At 39.5% G+C, this 24,173-nt stretch overlaps 1 protein-coding gene across 2 annotated transcripts in view; it reads left to right on the forward strand.

The window, feature by feature from the left end:
* Positions 1–18,679: 18,679 nt before the first annotated feature.
* Positions 18,680–24,173, forward strand: part of LOC118859159 (cytochrome P450 2C23-like) — a 34,261-nt gene continuing 28,767 nt past the window's right edge. For both annotated transcript variants that reach the window (XM_036769613.1, XM_036769614.1), the window contains exon 1: positions 18,680–18,894. In XM_036769613.1, coding sequence (XP_036625508.1) covers positions 18,718–18,894 — 177 coding nt within the window. In that variant the 5' untranslated portion in view covers positions 18,680–18,717. The remainder of the gene's footprint in view (positions 18,895–24,173) is intronic.

The following is a 24,173-nucleotide window of genomic DNA, read 5'->3' on the forward strand; positions in this document are numbered from 1 at the left end:
TAGGCTTAAGGTGGGGCTGCAGGTGAGGCCCATGAAGGGAGGTCGATTATATCTTCCCTCCCAAGTAAGCCCCAAACCCCTAGTTACTAGGTGCTAAGTTGATGTGGGCTTGAAGGCCTCAATGCCCTAGCAGGAGGTGCTAACTCCAGAGCCAATAGTAGATGCCTAAGTTCTAGTCACTCAGACAACGCTGTAGTAGATTGGATGACGTCTAATGACTGTATAAAAAGAGAGAACACAGCCTGGAGACAGGCAGGAGAAGCTGCAGTGGCAGAAGCTGAAGCCAAAGCAGGAGAAGCTGAAGCAGCAGGCCAAGCTGAAGCAGCAGGCCCTGCTGAGTGCAGGACTGAGCCACCTGCAGACCAGAGAGTGCTGAGCAAGGGCTTGAGGCCAGTGGGTAATCTTCTTACTGGGGGGCCCTAGCATTGGGGGGAAGCACGAATATGATTTAGCTTACTGTCATAATGTTTTTCTGTAACTTACTGGTTATTTTTGTGAGGTGGACTTATTGGGCCTAGAAGCTTTTGGCCAGGATATCGAATTGGGGATGCTGGTCCATGGGTCTGCTACTTTGGAGCTTGAATAAATGCTTTAATTCCTCTGCCTTCTACTTAGAGAATTCCTTGTATCCTGTGGTTCTGAACCATTCAGGCATATTTATGATTTTCTTTGAAATCACGAATTCTGCCTTCATGATATACCAATGAAGAAGAAATTAAACTAATCATTGGAAATATTTTGCCCAATTGTATGCCAATAGATCTAACAATCTGAGCAAAATGAATGAATATTTATAAAAATATAAATAACCTACACTAACAGATCAGGAAATAGAATGCCTAAATAGCTGCATCTTAGAAAAAGAAATGGAACAAGCCATTAATGAACTACCTAGGAAAAAAATCCCCAGGATCAGATGGATTCATAAATGAATCCATTAAACATTTAAAGAAAATTAATTCCAATACCATATAAAATATTTGGAAAAATAGGCAAAGAAGGAGTCCTACCAAACTCCTTTCATGACACAAATATGGTGTTGATACTTAAAGCAAGAAGAGCTAAAACAGAGAAAGAAAATTATAGACCAATTACCCTAATGAATATTGGCACAAAAATTTTGAATGAAACACTAGAAAAGTGATTATAATAATATAGCACAAGCTTTATACATTATGGCCAAGGGAGATTCATACCAAGAATGTAGGGTTGGTTAAATATCAGGAAAACGATCATTGTAAATAACCATGTCAATAAGAAAACCAACAGAAATCATGATTATCTTAAAAAGATGCTGAAAAAACTTTTAACAAAATGCAGCACCCATTCTAATTAAAAACACCAAAGACCATAGAAATAAAGGGACCACTAATTAAAATGATAAACAGTATCTGTCTAAAGCCATCAGCAATCATTAGGTGCAATGGGGATATGTTAGAAGCCTTCCAATCAGACCATACAGATGAAAAAGCTAGAAAAAGAACAAATTGAAAATCCCCAATTAAATACCAAATTAGAAATACTGAAAATCAAAGGAGAGATTAATAAAATTGAAATTGAGAAAACGATTGAATTAATAAATAAAACAAAGACCTGGTTTTATAAAAAAACCAATGAAATTGATAAACATTTGGTCAATTTGATTAAAAAAAAGAAGAAAATCAAATTAGCAGTATCAAAAATGAAAAGGGTGAGTTCACCTCTAATGAAGAGGAAATGAAAACAATAATGAGAAATTATTTTGCCCAATTGTATGCTCATAAATTTGACAACCTTAGAGATATGGATGAAGATCTACAAAAACATAAATTGCCCAGGTTAACACAAAAGGAAGTAAAATTTCTAAATAACCCCATCTCAGAAAAAGAAATTGCGCAAGCCATCAATGAACTCCCTAGGAAAAAATCTCAAGGGCCAGATGGTTTTACATGTGAATTCTATCAAACATTTAAAGAATGATTAATTCCTATACTTTGTAGACTATTTGGGAAAATAGGTGAAGAAGGAGTCCTACCAAATTCTTTTTATGACACAAATATAGTACTAATACCCAAATCAGGTAGAGTCAAAACAGAGAAAGAAAATTATAGGCCAATTTCCCTAATGAATATTGATGCAAAAATTTTACATAAAATATTAGCAAAAAGATTGCAGCAACTTATCACCAGAATAATACACTATGACCACGTAGGATTTATTCCAGGAATGCAAGGCTGGTTCAATATTAGGAAAACTATTAGCGTAATTGACCATATCAACAACAAAACTAGCAGAAACCATGTGATCATCTGAATAGACGCAGAAAAAGCCTTTGACAAAATACAACACCCATTCCTATTAAAAACACTAGAACGCATAGGGATAAATGGAACCTTCCTTAAAATTATAAATAGCATCTACCTAAAACCATCAACAAGCATTATTTGTAATGAGGATAAGCTAGATGCATTCCCAATAAGATCAAGGGTGAACAAGGATGTCCATTATCACCCCCACTATTCAATTTGGTACTAGAAACATTAGCTGTAGCAATAAGAGAAGAAAAAGAAATTGAAGGAATTAGAATAGGCAAAGAAGAAGCCAAATTATCACTCTTTGCAGATGATATGATTTACTTAGAAAATCCTAGGGAATCAAGTAAAAAACTACTTGAAATAATAAACAACTTTAGCAAAGTTGCAGGATATAAAATAAACCCATATAAATCCTCAGCATTCCTATACATCACAAACAAAGCCAAACAGCAATAGATAGAAAGAGAGATTCCATTCAAAGTTACTGTAGACACTGTAAAGTATTTGGGAGTCTACCTGCCAAGTCAAACTCCGGGCATATATGAACATAATTATGAAACACTTTTCACATGAATAATATCAGATCTAAATAAATGGAAAAATATCAGTTGCTCATGGTTAGGCTGAGTTAATATAATAAAAATGACAATTTTACCTAAATTAGTCTATCTATTCAGTGCCATACCAATTGTACTACCAAAATATTATTTTACAGAGCTGGATAAAATAATAACAAAATTCATCTGGAAGAATAAGAGGTCTAGAATATCTAGGGAATTAATGAAAAGAAATGCTGGAGAAGGTGGCCTAGCCATATCAGATATTAAACTGTACTATAGAGCAGCAGTCCTCAAAAATACCTGGTATTCGCTAAGAAACAGAGGTGTGGATCAGTGGAATAGGATAGGAACACAAGATGGAGAAGTCAACGACTATAGCAATCTATTCTTTGATAAACCCAAAGAGGCCAGCTTCTGGGCTAAGAATTCACTATTTCACAAAAACTGTTAGGAAAATTGGAAAATGGTAGGGCAGAAACTGGGCATAGACCAATATCTTACACCATATACAAAAATAAGGTCAAAATGGGTTCATGATATAGGAATAAAGGCTGAAACTATAAGCAATTTGGAAGAGCAAGGAATAGTTTACCTATCAGATTTATGGAAAAGAAAAGAATTCATGACCCAAGAAGAGATAGAGAGCATTACAAAATGCAAAACGGATAATTTTGATAATGTTAAATTGAAATGTTTTTGTACAAAAAAAGCCAATGCAACAAAAATTAGGAGGGAAGCAGAAAATTGGGAGAAAATCTTTACAACTAGTGTCTCTGATAAAGGCCTCATTTCTAAAATATACAGGGAACCGAGCCAAATATATAGGAATACAAGTCATTCCCCAATTGAGAAATGGTCAAAGGATATGAACAGGCAGTTTTCAGAGGAAGAAATTAAAGATACGCATATGAAAAAATGCTGGAAATCACTACTGATTAGAGAAATGCAAATCAAAACAACTCTTAGATGCCACATCTCTCCTGTCAGATAGGCTAAAATAACAAAACAGGAATATGATAAATGCTGGAGAGGATGTGGGAAAATTGGAACACTGTTACATTGCTGGTGGAGTTGTGAACTGATCCAGCCATTTTGGAAAGCAATTTGGAACTATGCCCAAAGGGATATAAAAATGTTCATACCCTTTGACCCACCAATGCTACTTCTAGGGTTGTATCCCAAAGAGATCACAGAAGTGGGAAAAGGAACCATATGTATAAAAATATTTATAGCGGTTCTTTTTGTGGTAGCTAAAAATTGGAAATCAAAGGGATGCCCATCAATTGGGGAATGGCTGAACAAGCTGTGGTATATGAAGGTAATGGAATACTATTGTGCTATAAGAAACAGGGATGATTGTTTCAACAATCCGGCTAGCAGCTTCTGTAGGGGTGTAAGATCCACCTACAACCAGCTCCCAGAAAGCTGCCAACACGCTGCAAATCCACAGGTTCTTTTGATCTGCTTAACTAAGGAAAGCAAGCTTAAGGGGTTGACAAGCTTACTTTAATTCAGCATACAAATACAATTCACTTAGTTCAGGGGAAAAGACCAACACACTGAACTTCAGAGCAAATTACAAACATCAACGGATAGACCAAATACAGATTCATAGTTAGTAACATGTAGGTTCAGCCCTGGACCTCAGAACAAGGGCTGTCCCAGAGTCACTTGCGCCACCACGGCTGTGGGAAAGAGCTCCAAAGAAGAGAATGCCAACCCCTGGTTTTATATCTTTTTCATCATCAGGGGTGAGTCAAACATGCGACTCACCCATGTGACCTAAAAGCGTCACAAAGAGGCAACTTAAACCCACATGGTCTAAGAACCTCTGATGTCCCAAACCTATCACTAAACTCATTTGTAAACTCGGTCCTCCTCTGAGTTAGCCCCACCTTGGGCTCCACCTTAGTTACCAATCCACACCCATATAGGTTTTACACCTAATAGGGGTTTGGGCCTGGGGCTTAGCACCTAGTAAGGCTCAATGAAATACACTGAATTACCCAAAGGAAACAAACCAAACTTTTCAAGGGCACTTGTTGAACTAAGTGCTAAGAGCCCATTTTGGTTACCAACACAATGATATGGACTTCATAACAAAGTGGAAAAACCTACACGACATAATGCTGAGTGAGCGGAGCAGAGCCAGGAGAACATTATATACAACCACAGATATATGGATTCTGTGAAGACCAACCCTGACAGACTTCGCTCTTCTCAGCAATTCAAGGAACAAAGACAACTCCAAAGGACTCACGATGGAGAATGCTATCTACATCCAGAGAAAGAACTATGAAGTATGAATGCAGATTGAGGCACACTTCTTGCTAACCTTTCCCTCCCAGTTTTTTTCTCTCTTTTGTTTTTATTTTTGGGTTGGTTTTTTTGGGGGGGGGGTCCTGTTTGTTCCTTCTCATGATTCATTTTATTGATCATAATTCTTCTCCATAACTTGACTAGTGTGCAATTTAATTCAATGCGAAGTTATACGTGGAAGTTATATGGGATTCCATGCCATCTTGGGGAGGAAGAGGGGGAGGGAGGGAGGAAAATCTGGAACTCAAAATTATGTAGAACCCAGTGTTGTAAACTAAAAATAAAAAAAAATATAAAAAATCAACGTTATTTCCATATTATTAAAACAAAACCCAAGAAGCAAAAATATAAAGGGAAATCCCATTCTATATAACTACAAAAGACAAAAAATACTGTGAACTTCCGAATTTCCACCTGAAACTTATTTAGCTTTTCCTTTAAGTATGTATATAGTATGCAATTTTATGGATATATGTTATCGATATTATTTCAATGTCCATGTTGTTCTTCAGCAAAATAGTTTCTATGTTTTAATTGATTCTACTTTTGCTCTTGTCATTGCTAAGACCATGATTGCTACTCCTATGATTTTTTAGTTCAGGAATAATAAGTTTTGCTCTAATTTCTTATTTTAACTGTACAAATCCCTTGTGTTTCAGGTATGTTTCTTATAAATGACATATTGTTGTATGCTGCTTTCTAATCCTTTCTGCTATCCTCCTCAGTTCTATGTATGAGTACATTTACATTTATGAATATTAGTTGTAATTACCTCCATCCCATTCTCTTACACTTTTCCCTCTCTGGTCCCTCACTCTCCCTTCACAAATTAGAACAGGGTGGCAAAAATAGAATATACTCAGCATTGGTGCTTCATGATCGAAGCAATATGCTTCCACCCAGACTGCAGTTTTCTTTTCTCCCTTCCCAGACACCAATCATAAGTTTTTACCTTCCCCCTTTTCCTTTAAAAATTCCTTCACTATCCCCACTTTCAAGTTTACAAACCATCTCTGACTTGTGGGGTACAGTGTATATAAAAGCACCCTGAACCTGGCCAGCTCTTTTCTCCTCCAGATAAATAATGGCCAAATCCCATTAGCTGTTGTCAGAGAACTGCTATAGAATACTCAGTGGCTAAGACCTGACGCATTGTCAATGATTGGCAGGCTAACCTAAGCTCCTCAGTCTTTTGTTCTCCTTTATACTTCCAACCCCACATTCCATTTCTATGTGGCAGAGTAGATTAAGTGTTGGCCCTAGAGTCAGGAAGTCTTGGTTTTACTTACTGGCTGGATAACCTTGGACAAATCACTTACAGTTCAGAAAATCCTCTACCAGTATGTCTCACAGAAAGTGTCAATGTGCATTGGGAAAGGACATCTATCAAAAGGAAGTCATGCTCTAACAGAATCACACATCTAACTTTTAAGAACGATATAGCTCATACTTGGCATGATCATAGGAAGGGTTTGTACTAGCAGAAACTTTATGTGCAGTTAAAATTTTTGGGTTCAAATCCTGCTCTGCCACTCCCTGCTTGAACATGTTTGTGTAAATCACTGAATCACTCAGGGCTTAGGTTTTAGCATTTGAAAAAAGACCTGAGTAATGCTTGCCCCACTCACCTCACAGAAATCTCATGGGAATTAAAGAAAACAATGGCTCTAAAGAGCTTGGCAAACCCTAAAGTGCCAAAGCGTGTCATAGGATCATAGATCTAGAGCTGGATGGGAACTTGGAAGTCACTGAGGCCCATGGCTTCATTTGGCAGATTTGAATGAAGTCCTAGTTAGGGCAAGTGACTTGACCAAGGTCACATAGGGAGTCATCAGCAGAGCATGCATTTGAAACCAGACTCTAAGTCTAGTTCCCTTCGCAGGATACCAAGTCACCTCATTATGTGCACTGCTGGCCTCGCAGGAAACTTGTCACGTCAAAGGAATCAAAAGTGCACTCAAATTGCATTTTACACCACAAAATTCTGTAATTATGGTGCGCACGAGTTTAAAAGCTCTGTAAGGATCTGATAATGATGTACTTCTCATTATTACCTCCAAACTGAACGTCAGTATAGAACTTGTAATGAAGTAGAATTCCTTCTTGTCCAGAATGCTCTGCAATATTTGGAGGTTTGATGCACCCAGTGCCATTTTATCCCCAAATGGGGACACGTGGAGGACTTTACCACCCAAATGGAATCCTTCTGGCTCCCCACCATGACAGTGCTAAAGGCTGTTTATGAACACCACATCACTCTTTCTCATTGTTACAACATGCATCTTCCATCTGTGTGAAACCAATCATCAGGAATTAATCAATAACAGTGCTCCGTTAGGTAAATTGATAATTTTAAAAGAAATGTAAATCTGCTCAGAAGTTCATGCTAAATTCAAAGGAATTCATTAATAGTCACCAGGCTCCACCTCTCCTATAACCAAAGAAAGAAGTTCATTTCAGTTTGAGTGAGTCCATTGTTCAGTCAGGATCCCAGTTCTGCCTGCCCCTCATTGGGTTTACGACCTTGTGTAAATCTCTTCATATCTCTGTGCTTAGATTTCCCAACCTTTTAACTGGGTGGGGAAGATTTGACTGGTGGGGGTGGGGGAGAATCACAGGATCACAAGAGTTCAGTGTCTGAGAACTAGGTCTTCTAGTCCAATACTCTCAGTAACCAGGTAAGGAAAGTGAAGTCTAAGGATAGGAAGGGACTTGACCAAGGTCAGGATGTTAACAGTAGGTAGAGACAGGATGGCAATTTTGCTATTATTCTCTAGTCATTCAACCACCCTTTGGCTCAATTTCCTCATCTGTAAAATGGGGATAATAATAGAATCTACTTACTTATATTGTTGTGAAGATTAAATGAGATAATATTAATAAAGCTTTTAGAATGGTACCTGGGACATAAAAAGTGTCACATAAATATTCTTTTTTTATTATTATAATTACAGACCAATAGTACCAATGAAGGAATTTCCTCTAACAATGGAAAAGTTAATCCAGTCATACCTTTCCAGGATAGGCAGCTCTTCTGTAAGTATTCTTAAAATTCCTCCACCAGGGCAAGATGCAGGGGTGGTCTGGTAAATGTTTGACTGCCAGGTTCCCATAAAAAATATACCTGTCGTATTTTTAAGTTGAATCTGTGCTATTAACATTTTCTTCATCACTTTTTAATGTCTGGAAATAAAACAATAAATCAATCCCTGATTTGTGGTATTAATCAGATATCTAAGATGTAAATGGTCACACTTAGAATTTAACAACCAGTTCTCTTGAGATGGCCTAAGCCAGCTCTAACACACCGTTGGGCAAGAACCTTATTTCTTTATCTTTTTTTATCTTCTTTCTGAAACTCTCAAAATCAACTTTGTTGCAACAGAGCAAGAAGCTTTGGTGAAAGAGCAAACTTTGTGACGGACTTTCTGTGAATGGAAGGGAGGGTGAGAAATGAATGGTGACTAGGGGAGACCTTACTCAGCTCTGCACAGTTCTTTAAGTGCTTCCTCTGTGCTGAGCATTAAAGGCACATTAGGTTATCTTTGAAACTTTAAAGATCTGTGGGCAAGTCAAACATGGGGCAGGGCATACATTCTGATGTGATGCTTAGAGTATTGTACCTGATATGGAAGCAGAAGCCAGTATGAACAGAGTGATATATTCCATATCAATCTGAGGAGGAAAACTAGAAAGAATAAAAGGACCTATGGCTACAGTCCCAATCTGAGATGTGTGATTGTTCTCCAAACTAGAAGGGGGCAGGTAATCCATGGATGTCTGTGACCAACATGGGTTCAAGGCCCTACTTGAGGTGTCATTAGTAGATGAGGGCATATACCAATAGTGGTTGGAAGGTATTTTCAAGGACTGATACAAGAAAAAGCACTAACCTGATAGATCAGAGTCAGGAAGACTAAAACTCAGAAGACATTCAAGGGTGTCAAAATGTTGCTGGCATCAAAGGTTCAAGCAACAAAGAGAAAGGGGTAGATAATGGGTAGAACTCCTAAGGTAAGTGGGAAACTACTCAAAGAGGACAGAAAGAAGGCAGAGTATGTCAATGCTTATTTTGCTTCCATCTTCTATCTCAAGAAGAATATTCTGGAATGGGAGTGCCAGGGACATTTGGGAGCCAAGATGGCCGAGTAAGCAGTAAATCACTGTTGCTCTCCAATATTCACCTCCAAATAACCATAAAATAGCACCCAAAAACAAATCCTGGAAAAGGGGAGCCAGAAGAAAGAGGGGTGGAGTGGTTTCTTATCCCAGGAGATTTGGAGAATAAGCATGAAATGTATGTTTCCCTCCAGTAAAAAGGGGAGCTCATTCCAGGATAGGAAAAATGTCAGAAAGCCCCCTCAGCAAACCAGCAGGAGATTCTGAGCCCCAATATGATGGAGACGGCAAACATCACCACCAGGTTCCCTCATGTGCCTCAGCATAATCAGGGGAACTAGCAGAATTCAGCTTGGAGAGGCACCCCATACTACAGTGTAGCTCTAGGCAAATAGGCATCTTCCAGTGGCTGGATCTCCATGTGCTTCAGCACAGCTCCCAGCCCAGGGGGTTGGGTCAGCATTCTCAAGCAGCTGGGACTCCCCAGGCTCCAGCTTGGCTCTAGGCAGGCAGGAATCTTTCACTGGCCAGACTTCCACTTGCATCAGTGTAGCCCAAGGCAAACAAGCATCCTCTTATGCATAGAGAAAGTAGGCCAGACCTACATTACTTCAGCATAGCCCAGGAAAAATAGGCACCCTCAGGTGGCCAGAACTGCACAGGCTTCAGTTTGTCCCTGAGGAAATGCAGAAAAAGCCCACTAGACCTCAACATATGCCAGATACAACTACTAGGAGCTCTGCTCAGCAACAAGTAAGGTGCCAGACCCCTACAGCCTCCAGCAGCCACCTCCAGCACACCGCCTCCACACAGAACCATATATGAAGATCCCCCTTGGGTCTCAGGGCAACATCAATGTAGCACCAGGTAAATAGCCTGTAACAATCATGTTGCTAGTAGCTGCTGTGGAGGTGTAAAACCAACAACAAGAGTACACAAGAGGGCTTCTAGCACAGTTGCTTTTATCTTCTTTTCTAAGGAAAACAACTTTAAGGCATTAACAATCTCACTTTAATTAAACATACATATATCATTCACTTAGTTCAAGGGAAAAAGTCAACACCCTGAACTTCAGAGCAAATACAAACAGAAATTAGAAACAGAAAATATAAACAGATCAATGGACAGGCCTTTGTCTGATCAAGAAATTACATACATAGTTACCAGAGGGAGAGAGAAGCACCAACATCCGGGCTTTTCAAAGCCAGGAGGGCCTCGATGGCTATCCAGAGTCTCATCACCAACACTCTGCCAATGAGTGTACCCTCAAAAGCAAAACACCCACCTCACAGCACATACACCCTGTTCAGGATCTTGAGGGCTCAGTGCCTATCTAGCAAAAGGGTGTGGGAAAAGATCTTTAATCACTAGCACCACCTCATATACATTGTTTCCAATAAATGACTCTCAATTCAAACAAAGGCAAGACTCACTAAAGGCACTTGATTGCCTCAGTATTCCAAAAGAGAAAACAGTAAAAAAGTGCCACCCTGAATACCATTCTATCTCCATGTCTCCAGGATCCTTGTTATTACAATCTAAATGGCCATGAACTCAGGAATTCCTGACTCCCGGGTAGGTGCTCTACTCAGTGTGCCACCTAGCTGCCTCCAGAGACACTTTCAACCTTGAAGCAGAGATCAATTTTGAAAGAAAGAAAAAAGTCTTCTGCCCCCCTGCCCAAAAAACAAAGATGATCAAAAAACAACAAAAAGAACCTGACCATAGAAAGTTATCATGGTGACAGGGAAGACCAAGACACAAACTCATAAGAGGACAACAGTGTCAAAACACATGTGGGCACAACCCCGAAGGAAAATGAAAAGTGTTCTCGAGCCAAAAGAAAACTTATGGAAGACCTCAAAAAGATGATTAGAAATCATATAAGAGAGGTAGAAGAAAAATGGGGAAAAGAGCTCAGAGTGGTGCAAGAGTACTATGAAAACAGAATCAACAGTTTGGAAAAAGAGAACAAATGCTTAAAACGTACAATTGGCCAAATGGAAAAGAAAGTACAAAAGCTGATTGAGGAACACAAATCCTTAAAAGTCAGAATTGGGCAAGTGGAAGCTAATGATGCTATGAGACAACAAGAATCAATCAAATAAAATCAAAAGAATGAAAAAAAATGGAACAAAATGTACAGTTTCCTATGGGGAAAAAAACTGACCTGGAAAACAATATCAGAATCACTGGACTCCCTGAAATGAAAAGGAGGACCTGGACAGCATCTTTCAAGAAATTATCAAGGAAGAGTGCCCTGATGTCCTGGAATGAGAGGGCAAAATAGGCATTGAAGGAATCCACTGATCACCTCAGGAAAGAGATCCCAAAACAAAACCTCCAAGGAACTTAATATCCAAATTTCAGAACTCTCAGGCCATCAAAAAAAATATACTACAAGTGGCAAACAAGAAATAATTCAAATATTGAGGAGGCACAATCAGGATTACACAGGACTTGGTAGTTACAGTATTAAAGGATCATAGGTCATGGAACATGATATTCCAGGCAGCAAAGGAGATAGAGCTACACCCAAGAATCACTTACCTAGCAAAAGTAAGCATAGTATGTCAAGAGAAACAATGGTCATTCCCCAAAATAAAGGGATTTCAAGCTTTCGTAAGAAGACCAGAAGTAAACCAAAAAAACAGACTTCCAATTTCAAGACCCAAGACATGCATAAGGAGGCAAAAGGGGGAAAGGAAGCATAAGAGATTCAAGGGAGCTGGACTCTTTGCATTCCTACAGGGGAAGATGATACTTGTAATTCCTGAAAATTTTATCACTAATAGTACAGCTGGAAGGAATATACATAGAGACAGGGTATGGGCATAAGGTGAGTTGGAGGGAATGGCATGAAAAATTTAAGGGATGAGAAAGAGGAATGCCATCAGTGTAGAGGGAAGGGAGAGGAGGAATGTGGTAAACTTTTACGTGAAGAGGCACTAAGGACCTATTACAGTGGAGTGGAAAATGGGAAGGTGGGAGAGGAGCATCACTTGAACATTACTCTCATCAGTATTGGCTCAAAGAGAGAATTATACACACAATCTGTTGAATATAGAAATCTGTCTTACCTGACAGGAAAATAGGAGGGGAGGAGATCAAGTAAAGGGATGGGGTAGGGACTGACAGAAACGAGGGCAGATCAGGGGAGGTGGTGGGCAGAAGGAAACCATTGGTGAAGAGTGAAAGGGTGAAAGGAGAGAAGACAAAGTGTAAGAAGAATAGGATGAAGGGAAATACACAGTCAGTAATCATAACTGTGGATGTGAATGGGATAAACTCTCCCATAAAATGGGAATGGATAGCAGAGTGGATCAAGATTCAGAATCCTAACATATGTTCTTCACAAGAAAAATACTTGAAGCCAAGAGACTAACACAAAACAGTGAATCACTCAGGGCTTAGGTTTTTGCATTTGGAAAAGGATTTGAGTAATGCTTGCCCCACTCACCTTACAGAATTCTCACGAGAATTAAAGGAAGCAATGTCTGTAAAGAGCTTGGTGAATCATAAAGTGCTAAAGAGAGTCATAGGATCATAGATGTAGAGTTGAAGGGGACTTGGAAGTCAATGAGGGTATTGGCTGCATTTGATAAACTGAAGCCCTAGGTAGGACAAGTGACTCGACCAAGGTCACATAGGGAGTCATCAGTAGAGCTTGCATTTGAAACCATTTCCTCCGATTCCAAGTCTAGGTCCCTTCCCAGAATACCAAGCCACCTCATTATGTGCATGGCTGGCCTCACAGGAAACTTGTGATTGTCAGAGTAGACAAAGGGTCACCCAAATTGTGCTTTACACTACACTATTCTGTAATTATGGCTGTGTATGAGTGTAAAGGTTTGTAAAGGTCTGATAATGATGTTCTTTTCATTATTACCTCCAAACTGAACTTCAGCATAGAAATTGATCACAAGATTGATTAAAAGCTCCCTCCCTCCCAAATCCACATCTCTTTTCTTGCCCTTGCACCATGTATCTTCCGTCTGTGTGAAAAAAAATTAGTGGGAATGAAACAATAGCACTTCTGGATTAGGTAAGGAGATAAGTTTTAAAGAATGTAACCTGACACAGGAACTATGTGAACACAATCACAAAACACTTTTCACACAAATAAAGTCATATCTAAATAAATGACAAATGTCAGCTGCTCAAGAGTAGACTGAGTTAATATAATAAAAAATGAGAATTCTACCTAGATTAATTTACCGATTCAGTGCCATACAAGACTACCAAAAATATTTTATAGAGCTAGAAACAATATTAAATTGATCTGGAAGAACATGTATTAGGAGGGCAGAATTTATAATTTCAAAGAGGATCATATATATGTCTGAAAGGTTCGGGACCGCAAGATATAAGGAATCTTCAAAGTAGGAGGCAGAAGAATCAAAGCATATATTTAGGCTCCACAGTAACCAACCCACAAACGAGCATCCCCATTTTGATATTTTGATCAAAAGTTTCCAGGTCCAAGAAGTCCGCCTCACAAGAGTAACCAGGAGGCCACAGAGAAGCATGATGGTATAAAGCAAAATCATATGCATGCTTCCCCTCTATGGTATAAAGATTACCCACTGGCCTCAAGTCCTTGTTCAGCACTCCTCAATCCTCATGTAGGTCAGCTCTGCTACCGGCAGCTCCTGCTTCTGCTTCAGCTTCGGCTGTGGCTGTAGCTGTAGCTGTAGCAGCCTCTGGCTCCAACGAAAGCTGTTTTTAACCATCCGGCTTCTGCGGGGGTGTAAGGTATGCTGGGGAAAGCACAGGTTCTTTCGATCTGCTTAAGCAAGGTGAAGGGGTTGACTGGGAAAGCACAGGTTCTTTTGATCTGCTTAAGCAAGGGAAGCAAGGTGAAGGGGCCGACAAGCTTACTCCAATTCAACATACAAACAGCATTCAGTTAGTTCAAGGGAAAAAGCCAAAATATTCAAGGGCACTTGTTGACTAAGTGCTAAGGAGCCCATTTTTGGTTACCAACACAGAGCAAAAGGTCCAGAATACCAAGGGAATTAATGAAAACAAGTGTAAGGGGAGGAGGCCTAGCCATACCAGATCTAAAATTGTGTTTTTATAAAGCAGTAGTCATCAAAAATCCTTGGCCCTGATTAAGAAATAGAGAGGTGGATCAGTGGAATAGTTTAGGTACACAAGACACAGTAGTCAATGACTATAGCAATCTATTGTTTGATAGACCCCAAAACTCCAGCTTCTGGGATAAGCACATACTATTTATCAAAAACTGCTGGGAAAGCTGGAAAATAATATAGCAGAAACTAGGCATAGACCAATGTCTTACAAAGTATACCAAGATGAAGTCAAAATCAGTACATGATTTAGATATAAAGGCTGAGACTATAAGTAAACTAGGAGAGTGAGGAACCTGTCAGATGTATGGAGAATGGAGGAATTTATGACCAAACCACAGATAGAGAATATTATGAAATGCCAAATGGATAATTCTGATTACATTAATTAGGACAGCTTTTAAGCAAACAAAGCCAAGGGAACTGAGATTAGAAATGAAGCAGAAAGCTGGGAAACATTTTTTACAACCAGTGTCTCTGATAATGGCCTCATTTCTAAAATATATAGAGAACTGAGTCAAATTTATAGGAATACAAGTTTTCAGATGAAGAAATTAAAGCTATCTAGTCATATAAAAAATGCTCTAAATCTATATGAATTAGAGAAATGCAAATCAAAACAACTCTGAGATACCACATTACACCTATCAGACTGGTTAGCATTACAAATCAAAAAAATGAGAAATGTTGGAGAAGATGTGGGAAAATTGGAACGCTAATACATCATTGGTGGAGTTGTGCATTGATCCAACTATTCTGGAGAGAAATTTGGAGCTATATCCAAAGGGCTATAAAACTGTGCATACCTGGGCGGGGCAGGGGTGGAGCCAAGATGGAGGCTGGAAAGCAGGGACTTGCATGAGCTCCCCACACAGGTGCCTCCAAACACCTATAACAATGGCTCTGAACAAATTCTAGAATTGTAGAAGCATGAAATACCAGAGGGAAGCAGGGCTCCAGCCCAGGACTGCCTGGATGTTTGCAAGGTAAGGTCTATCGCATGGAACTGGCAGCAGAGTGGAGCAGAGCCCAGTGTGAGCAGCGCCTGGACCAACCAGACCGGGAGCCAGGCGGAACAGGCCCTAGTGGCCTGAATCAGTGAGCTGTGGCAGTTACCAGACTTCTCAACCCACAAACACCAAAGACAACAGAGAAGGTTAGTGGGAAAAGCCTGCTGAGATAGAGTGAAAGGAGTACGCTGTTTGGCCACCTCCCCAGGGGCAGCGGAGGTGATGCAGCTCTGAGGCTGCTTACAGAGCTACAGCTGCAATTGCTTCATTCCCCAGGCCCACATGGTGGGAGGAATTAAATGGCAGATATGAGCGGGAGTGCAGAACTAGTTTAGATCTGAGTCCGGTCTGGGCTGGCTGTTCTTGGTGAAGGAGTAGCGCTGGTGTGGCAGAGCTTGCTGTGTAGAAAAAGCTCTGAAAAAAACAGCGCAGCCCCTCAAACATGGGACAAAGTACTCTATACTCTACAAACAGTCATACCCAGCCAAAAAACTCAAGGGCCAGGTAGCGAAAACGGACTCAGATCCAAACTCAGACTTTGGAATCTTTCTTTGGTGACAAAGTAGATCAAAACATACAACCAGAAGAAGTCAACAAAGTCAAAGAACTTACATCAAAAGCCTCCAAGAAAAACATGAACTTGTCTCAGGCCATGGAAGAGCTCAAAAAGAATTTGGAAAAGCAATTTAGAGAAGTAGAGGAAAAATTCAGAAGAGAAATGAGAGTGATGCAAGAAAACCATGAAAAACAATTCAATGACTTGGTAAAGGAGACCCCAAAAAATAATGAAGAAAATAATATCTTCAATGCTGAAAACTAAAAATGTTAAATAAATTAAATAAAAGGAGGTTAATATATTTAAAAAAAACTGTGAATACCCTTTGACCCAGCACCCAGACACTTCCAGGTCTGTGTCCCAAAAGAGATCATAAAAATGGGAAATGGACACACATGTACAAAATATTTATAGCAGTTCTTTTTACGGTGGCCAAGAATTGGAAATTGAGGTGATGCCCATCAATTTGGGAATGGCTGAGCAAGTTATGGTATTTGAAAGTAATGGAATAGTATTGTTTGGTAAGAAATGATGAGAAGGCAGATTTCAGAAAAACCTGGACTTACATGAGCTGATGCTGAGTGAAGTGAGTAGAACCAAGCTAACATCGTACACAGAAATAGCAAGATTTGTGTGATGACTAACTTTAGTACACTTAGCTGTTCTTACCAATGAAGGATTTAAGATATCTCCAAAAGAGTCATGATGGAAAATGCCATAGATATCCAGGAAAAGAACTATGGAGTCTGAATGCAGATTGAAACATACTATTTGCTCTTTTTTGTTCTGTTTTGTTTCTTCTTTCTCATGGTCCTTCCAATTGGTTCTAATTCTTCTTTACAACATGACTAATGTAAAAATATGTTTAATATGAATGTGTAAATATTGCTTATATCATATTGTATGCCATGTTAGGGAGGGGAGAAGGGAGGGAGAGGGAGAAAATTTGGAACTCAAAATCTTATTTAAGTGAATGATGAAAACGAAAAATAAATCAAAAAAATACTAGAAGATGAAAAAAAAGAAACATAAATTTGCTCCAAAGTTCATGCTACGTTCAAAAGAGTACATGAGTGATCACCAGGTTCCACGTCTCCTATAAACAAAGAAGTTCATCTTAGTTTGAGCGAGTTCATAGTTTAGGAAGGCTATGAGTTCTGCCAGACACTCATTGAGTTTGTGGTCTTGTGTAAATCTCTTCATATCTCTGTGCTCAAATTTCATAACGTTTTAACTGGATGGAGAAGATCTGACTGGTGGGGGAAATCACATCATAAGAGTTTGAGAACTAGGTCTTCTAGTCTAACCCTGTCAGTAATCAGGGAAAGAAACTGAAGTCTAGGGATAAGAAGTGACTTGACCAAGGTCAGAATATTAACAGGGGGTAGAGCCAGGCTGGTATTTATGCTATTATTCTCTAGTCACTCAACTACCATGTCTTAGTGTCCTCATCTGTGAAATGGGGATATTAATAGCATCTACTTACTCATATTGTTGTGAGGATTAAATAAGATAATTTTAAAGCTTTTAGCACAGTACCTGGGACATAGAAAGCATCACAAAAAATTATTATTATCATTATTATTACATATAACGAGGGTTCTGTGATTGTATCAATGAAAGAACTCATTTTAACAAAGGAAAAGGTAAGTCAGTCATACTTTTGCAGAACAGGCAGCTCTCCTTTGAGTACTCTCGAAAATCCTCCACAGGGGCATGATATAGGGGTGAGCTGGTAAATGTTTAACAGCTGGCTTCACAGAAAAAAATATAGCTTTCACTGTCCTTATTTATTTATCTTTTTATGCTCTTTCTGAAACTCTCAGAATCTCCTTTGTTCCAACACAGCAAGAAACTTTGGTGGAACAGCACATTTAGACAAACTTGGCAGGTGATGGACTTTCTATGAAAAGAAGAGAGGGTGATAAGTGAATGGCGACTAGCTGAGACCCTACCCAGGTGTGCACAGTTCATTGTGATGTGCTCTCCATGTGTTGACCATTGATAGCACATTAGGCTATCTTTGAAGCTTTGAAGATCTGTGGGCAAGTCAAACATGGGGCAAGACATACTTTCTGATATGATTTTCAGAGTGTTGAATCTGACATGAAATGCAGGTCAGTATGAACGGAGAAATGTGTTCTACACCAATCCAATGAGGAAGATTAGAAAAAAAAACTACCTTTGGCTACAGTCTCAATCTGAGATCTGTTGTCTAGAATGGTGCAGGTTTGTGGAGAGATGGGTTCATGCTCTTCTTGAGGTGTCTTTAGTATATAAGCACATGTACAAAGGATGATTGGAGGATGAGTATCATCAAGGAGTTATACAAAGAAAGGTGTCAACCTGACAGATCAGGATTAGAAAGACTAAAGCTTAGAAAATATTGAAGGAAGTAAAAATGTTGGGGACACCAAAGGTTTAAGTAAGAAGAAGAAGAAGAAAGGGATAGATGTGACGAGGGCCCCTCAGGTAAGTGGACCACTACTTAAAGAGGTCAGAAAGAAGGCAGGGCATGTCAATGCCTATTTTGTTGACATCTTCTCTCTCAAGAAGAATGTTTTTCATGGTGGAGAAAGAATAAGCAAGGTTAAGAAATCAATTAAGCACAGTTTAGCTTAGTTAATGGAAAACTTATCCTGTTTGCTTACAAGGACTATCTGTTTATTGGCTGAGTGTTCCCAACCCCTGTTATCTACCAGTGATTATAAAAGTGTGGTGACAGATCTGGTACCTCTGAGAGCTGTAGGACCATCTCTCAGGGCAATGGATCCTTGGGGCCTCAGCACGACTGCCCTCCTGGCTTTTGTCGTTTTCCTGATTTTGTCTCTATGGATGCAAGGACTCAAAAGGGGGAAACTCCCACCAGGTCCTACTCCTCTTCCCCTTATTGGCAACCTCTTGCAATTGAATTTGAAGAACGTGGCTGCGTCGTTCTCACAGGTAAGAGGACTGAATTTGGGATTTGGATTCTAGCTGCTTGGGTTTTGGGGGAGAGACACAAAGGCTTCAAATAAACAATTGAATCAGGACTCATGGTGTTTTAGCATCCTAGGTCATGGATGATGTGACTCAAGGGCTCTATGAGTGATATCACCATTAGCAATGATGTCAGGCAAGCATTGGTCATTTTGTTAAAACTTTGGTAGCAGCAGAAGAACTTCAACAATAGGACCAAATCTTTACCTTTTTTAATGCTCTGGGGATACAAAGGTAAAAGTAAATCATTCATTAATGAGAATTTCTTTATTGCCTACTATGTGCCAGGCACTGTGCCAGATACAGGAGAGAAACATATGGTGAATGAAACCATCTCTTCTTGAAAGGAAGTAGCTCTTGTCCTTCAGGAGGATATGTTCTCCTAGAAGAATGCAACAAATTCAGAGATAAGTACAAGGGAATTTGAGGACAGAGAAAACACTAGTAATTGGGGGACCCCAAAAAAGTTTCAAGTAGGAGAGACCCCCTGAGCAGGACCTTGAAGGAAGTAATAGATTATGATTGGAAGAGACTTTGGTCATGAATTCCAGGTATGGGCAAAAACTAAGAGTTATGAAATAATATAGCCAGCAGGTGAGTTTTTCAAGAATGCAAAGTTTTGAATGAGGACTAACACACACTAAATCTGGATAATTAGGTTGGAGCCAGCTGTGGAGGCATGGAAGAGCCACGTTAGGGATGCGATAGGGAACCCCTGCAGACTTTGGAGAAGAGCAATGACATGGTCATAACTCTGCCACAGGAATTTCAAGTTGTTAGTTGTGCAGAGTCTTCATTTCAAAGGAGAGACACTCGAAGTAGGAAATTGAACTTGGAGGCCTTTGGATAAAAATATCATTTATTAAGTACCTGCTATATTCTCAGTGTTATGGAGATAGGCCAGAGTATGAAATGTCAGCTGCATGTCAGTTGGAAAGGCTTTGTGGTCTTTACCGCACAGTAACCAAACTGATGGTAATGCAGCACATTCAATGCCAATTCCACTGATAAGAAACATATGTTTTCTGATACTGAACCATTGGATAGTTCCCAGGGCTCTGTTGGTAGGACTTTTCTAGTCTTTAGTAGTTCTGTCTTCAGTACCTACAGAAGCCGTTGCCAGGAGTTCTTTCCCTGTCTGTGAGTGGGGGAGGCTGGGATGGAAGTAGGAACAGTCTGCAAGGCTGGGCTGCCAGTCCCAGCAATCTTGGGTTTACCTGCCTGCCAGAGTCAGGTATTTAGTGACTGGTAATGGTGGGGCTGAAGAAGGTGGATCCCTCCTCCACAGTGATTACTCCGCATTGAAAGGATGACTGCTTGGCCTGGTTTCAAAGCAGAGTCAATGATCTAGAGCAAGGGCAGGGAACCTGTGGACTCAAGGACACCTGCAGTCCGCTAGGTCCTCACGTGGGTCTCCTCGACAGAACCAACACTTCACAGACCTTAATAATAGGATTTGTTCTGTAAAACTTGGAGTCACTCCAAGGGCTGCATCCAAGAGCCTTGAGGGGCACATGTGGACTCCAGGCTACAGATTCCCCACCCATGGTTTAGGTGCAGGAGTCACTGACATGAAAGGGTCAATCACAAAGGCTCTAGTGTAGCAGTTCTGGGCTATCACCATTAGTTTCCAAGGCATTTTGGTGGTAGCTTGACTTGCCTGTCACATTTCAGCTACTCTTTTCGTTAGAGTGACTTGATGTATTAGGTAATTTGGATGCCTGTCTCACTAGCGTATTAGAATAGTGTAAGCAAGAGGGGATGAGAGTCTTACTTGGGTCAGTGGACAAGTGAGGAGGCAAGATAGAATACATGTGGGAGAAGTGAAAACAGAATCTACACAAGTTGATCATAATCAATTGGATATAGGTCATAAGTCAGAATGAAAGTCAAATATAAAGATGTGGGTGTCAGAGTAAATGGAAGTGCCTCCTAGTGAAGTGCACCTCTTGGATACTGTCAAGAGAAATAGGTAAGTTGGGAGGAAGGGTCAATTTTATGGGAAAAAATTAGTCACATTGAGGACATGTTTAATCTTCAATGCCAACAGAACCTCCAGGTTGAGAAATCACTTATAAGCAGTTGGCCATGTGAACCTTGCTTTCAGAAGTGATAAATTCTGTTCATATTGTTGTGGGAGTCTTCTGCTTAGAAACAGTCATTCAAAGCATTGGTGCTGAGATCAAGTAGTTAGAGAGTGTTATGGCAGGTCATGTGATGTGGAAGGGAGTGGAAATACAAAAGGGCCAAGAAAAGAGCCTGGAGATATGTGGAGATTGAGATTAAATGGCCAGGCATGTAGCAGGAGAACCAGAAGAGACCAGTATAATGGAAATCAAGAAGAGAAAGGTCTCCTGACATTTCCTGATTGCCCAAGCTCCTACTTCCACTTCCCTTGATTTTTATTTTGAAATTTTGACTGTCTTTCATTATTTCCTGATGTATTATGGTGCCATTAGCCTCAAATCATTACAAAGTAAAACTTCAAAAAGAGAAAAAAATAGAGTCTGTAAAATAAAGGCTGATGAGCTTTATGTCACTTTTTGGAAAATTTTAATAACAGACCAAGAAAAAGATGTTTGGTGGACGCCAGGGAAGTTACACAATGATTGTAAATGGCCACCCTTTTTTCATCAAGAACAGATGATGCCAGGTTAACTTCATATCCTTTGACAGTGATATGAAAGTGATACCTCTTCATGTGCACAATTAAATGGTATCTAGAATATGAGAGTTTCTTTTGCACTTGAATAAAGGGTAGAAGCCATGTTTGCTACTGGAACCATAGTTGGAGGTTAAAAAATATCTTTATTGCAAACTTGTGTGAGAATGGAGATTTGGCTTCTTTTTTCACTTTTGAAATCATTAGGAGATGTATGAAGCTGCTTGATATTACCTGTGCTTCAAATAATGTTAATTGTCATTCAATTGATTTTACTGCAGTATAAGTTTCATACAAGCACTGTTTTTCCTTGGAATTTTGGGTTTAATTAATTAAGAAACATTTCATGCAACAAAAGCTAAGTCTTGGATACCTAGAGCAAGAGTCAGCAAACTTTTTGTATGAAGGACCAGATAGTAAATATTTTAGAATTTGCAGGCCAAAAGGCAAAAGAAATTATATTATGTAGGTATCTGTGTAACAACAAAAAAATTTCCCAAATTTCAAAATATAATCATGCTAATTAAGAACTTTTTTTAGTAGCAAAGAGGAGTCCATAAAAGGACATAGGTAAACAGGACAGTTTATTACTATCACATTAAATTGAAAATACTGATAAAAACCACTCATTTGTACATAACAGAAGCTCAAAGTTTCCTTTAGTATTCCCAGTCTGTTATTTATGTATTTGTCTCCCATGCTCTGGCCCTACTCATTGAACCCCCACTTGTCCTAGCAGACCGGGTCTCTTGGTCTTGGCTACCTCTTATTCCCACACATTCTAGCTGTAGGCCTGAGGATTTGGAGTGAGCTTTTGTAATAATAACAGTTCATGTACCCCTACTGGGCTTGTCTCATGATTATTGGTTAATATCAATACTCAGTCAGACTTTGTTTGCTTTTGGGAAAGGGTAGTATAACACGAATTGTCAATGTGGAACCTCCCTCTCTGACACCTGTGGCATATTTTCCTAAAAGGACATAGATAGGAAATGGGCTCAAGTATACACACCTGGCCAAGGGGGACCTCACATCTTTGAAAGGCCTTCTTAGAGAGTCCAAGATTTTCTCCTCAAGTGGTGTGTGGTTTTTCTGCTGGGCTCCTTATAGAGCCTTGAAGCTGACTTTCTTTATCATGTCATATCCTTGAGTCATGAGTCAGACACTGCCATCACTTATTCCAATAATGTTGCCAAGATGCTTATGGGAAGTCCCTATATGTTTTATATCCTTAAAAGTTCAAGAGGTTCTCTTCTCACCAAGGACGTGAAGGAAGGAAACTAAAACCAAGCTTGAGCAAGATCAGGGTTTTATCTTCTTCCTGCTCCCAACGCCAAGAGAATACTTCTCAAGGGTCTGGATGAAAGTCTTTCACCATCAAACAACCAGATGTTCTAATCTTCTGGTTCTTAATTGGCTTCTAATGTTACACAAAACCTGCAGAGGTTTGCATTAAAATGGTTGAAAGAAGGGGAAGTATTGGATTTCAATAGATTTTTTTTTCTGACTCATATTATATACTGAGGAAGGCTGTGTGCTACAGTGGATGGAACACTGGACCTAGTGTCAGAAGGTCTATGTACTTTGCTACTTTTGGGACTTTGGGCCCATTTCTTTACCTCCGGGGGCCCTAGTTTCTTCATCTGTGAAATTAGGTGACTTCCAAGGCCCTTCTCTCTGTGCTTGTAGCTCAGACTACCCATGCCTCCACTGTCTCCCCCATTTTTTGCTGTCAATTGCCACTATGATTCCTCTACCCTAATTTCTCCTACTTTAATTCGATATAATTTTGCGTTTTCAAGTCCATTTTTAGTAAATTTCATACTGTTTATACCTGCACATAGAAAAAAAGCAATGCTTATTCATCATTTCACTATTTCTTTTTGATGACCCAGCATTCCATAGTCATTACCTCTCCTAACCAATTTTCCTGGGTCTTTTCTGCAGGTGCAACCATTCTAGGTTTTTCAGGACTAGATGTTATTCTAGTTTTTTATTTAAAGGGATTTGGATTTTTTTTAAATTTATTTTTATTTTTGGTTTACAACACTCAGTTCTACAAGTTTTTGAGTTCCAAATTTTCTCCCCTTCCGTCACCTCCCCCCATCCTCCCAAGATGGCCTGTAATCTGATATAGGTTTTACATATACCTTCACATTAAACCTATTTCCACAATGGTCAAGTTGTAAAAAAGCATTATAACCAATGAAATGAATCATGAGAAAGAAAAAAGAACAAAACAATAAAGAAGAAAAAGGAAAAGAAAAAAGAGAGCAAATAGCTTGCTTCAATCTGCATTCAGACTCTGTGATTCTTTTTCTGGATGTGGATAACTTTTTCCATCATGACTCTTTTGGTATGGTCTTTGAACCTTGTATTGCTGAGAAGACCCAAGTCTATCAAAGTTAGTCATCACAGATACTGTATGTCTGTAATTGTGAGGAATTTGTTTTTTTTAAATTTAATTTTATTTATTTAATATATTTAGTTTTCAGCAGTGATTTTCACAACAGTTTGAATTGCGTATTTTATCCCCATTTCTACCCTCCCGCCCACTCCAAGATGGCCTATATTCTGGTTG

This window comes from Trichosurus vulpecula, chromosome 8, assembly GCF_011100635.1.
Source record: "Trichosurus vulpecula isolate mTriVul1 chromosome 8, mTriVul1.pri, whole genome shotgun sequence".
Lineage (NCBI taxonomy): Eukaryota > Metazoa > Chordata > Mammalia > Diprotodontia > Phalangeridae > Trichosurus > Trichosurus vulpecula.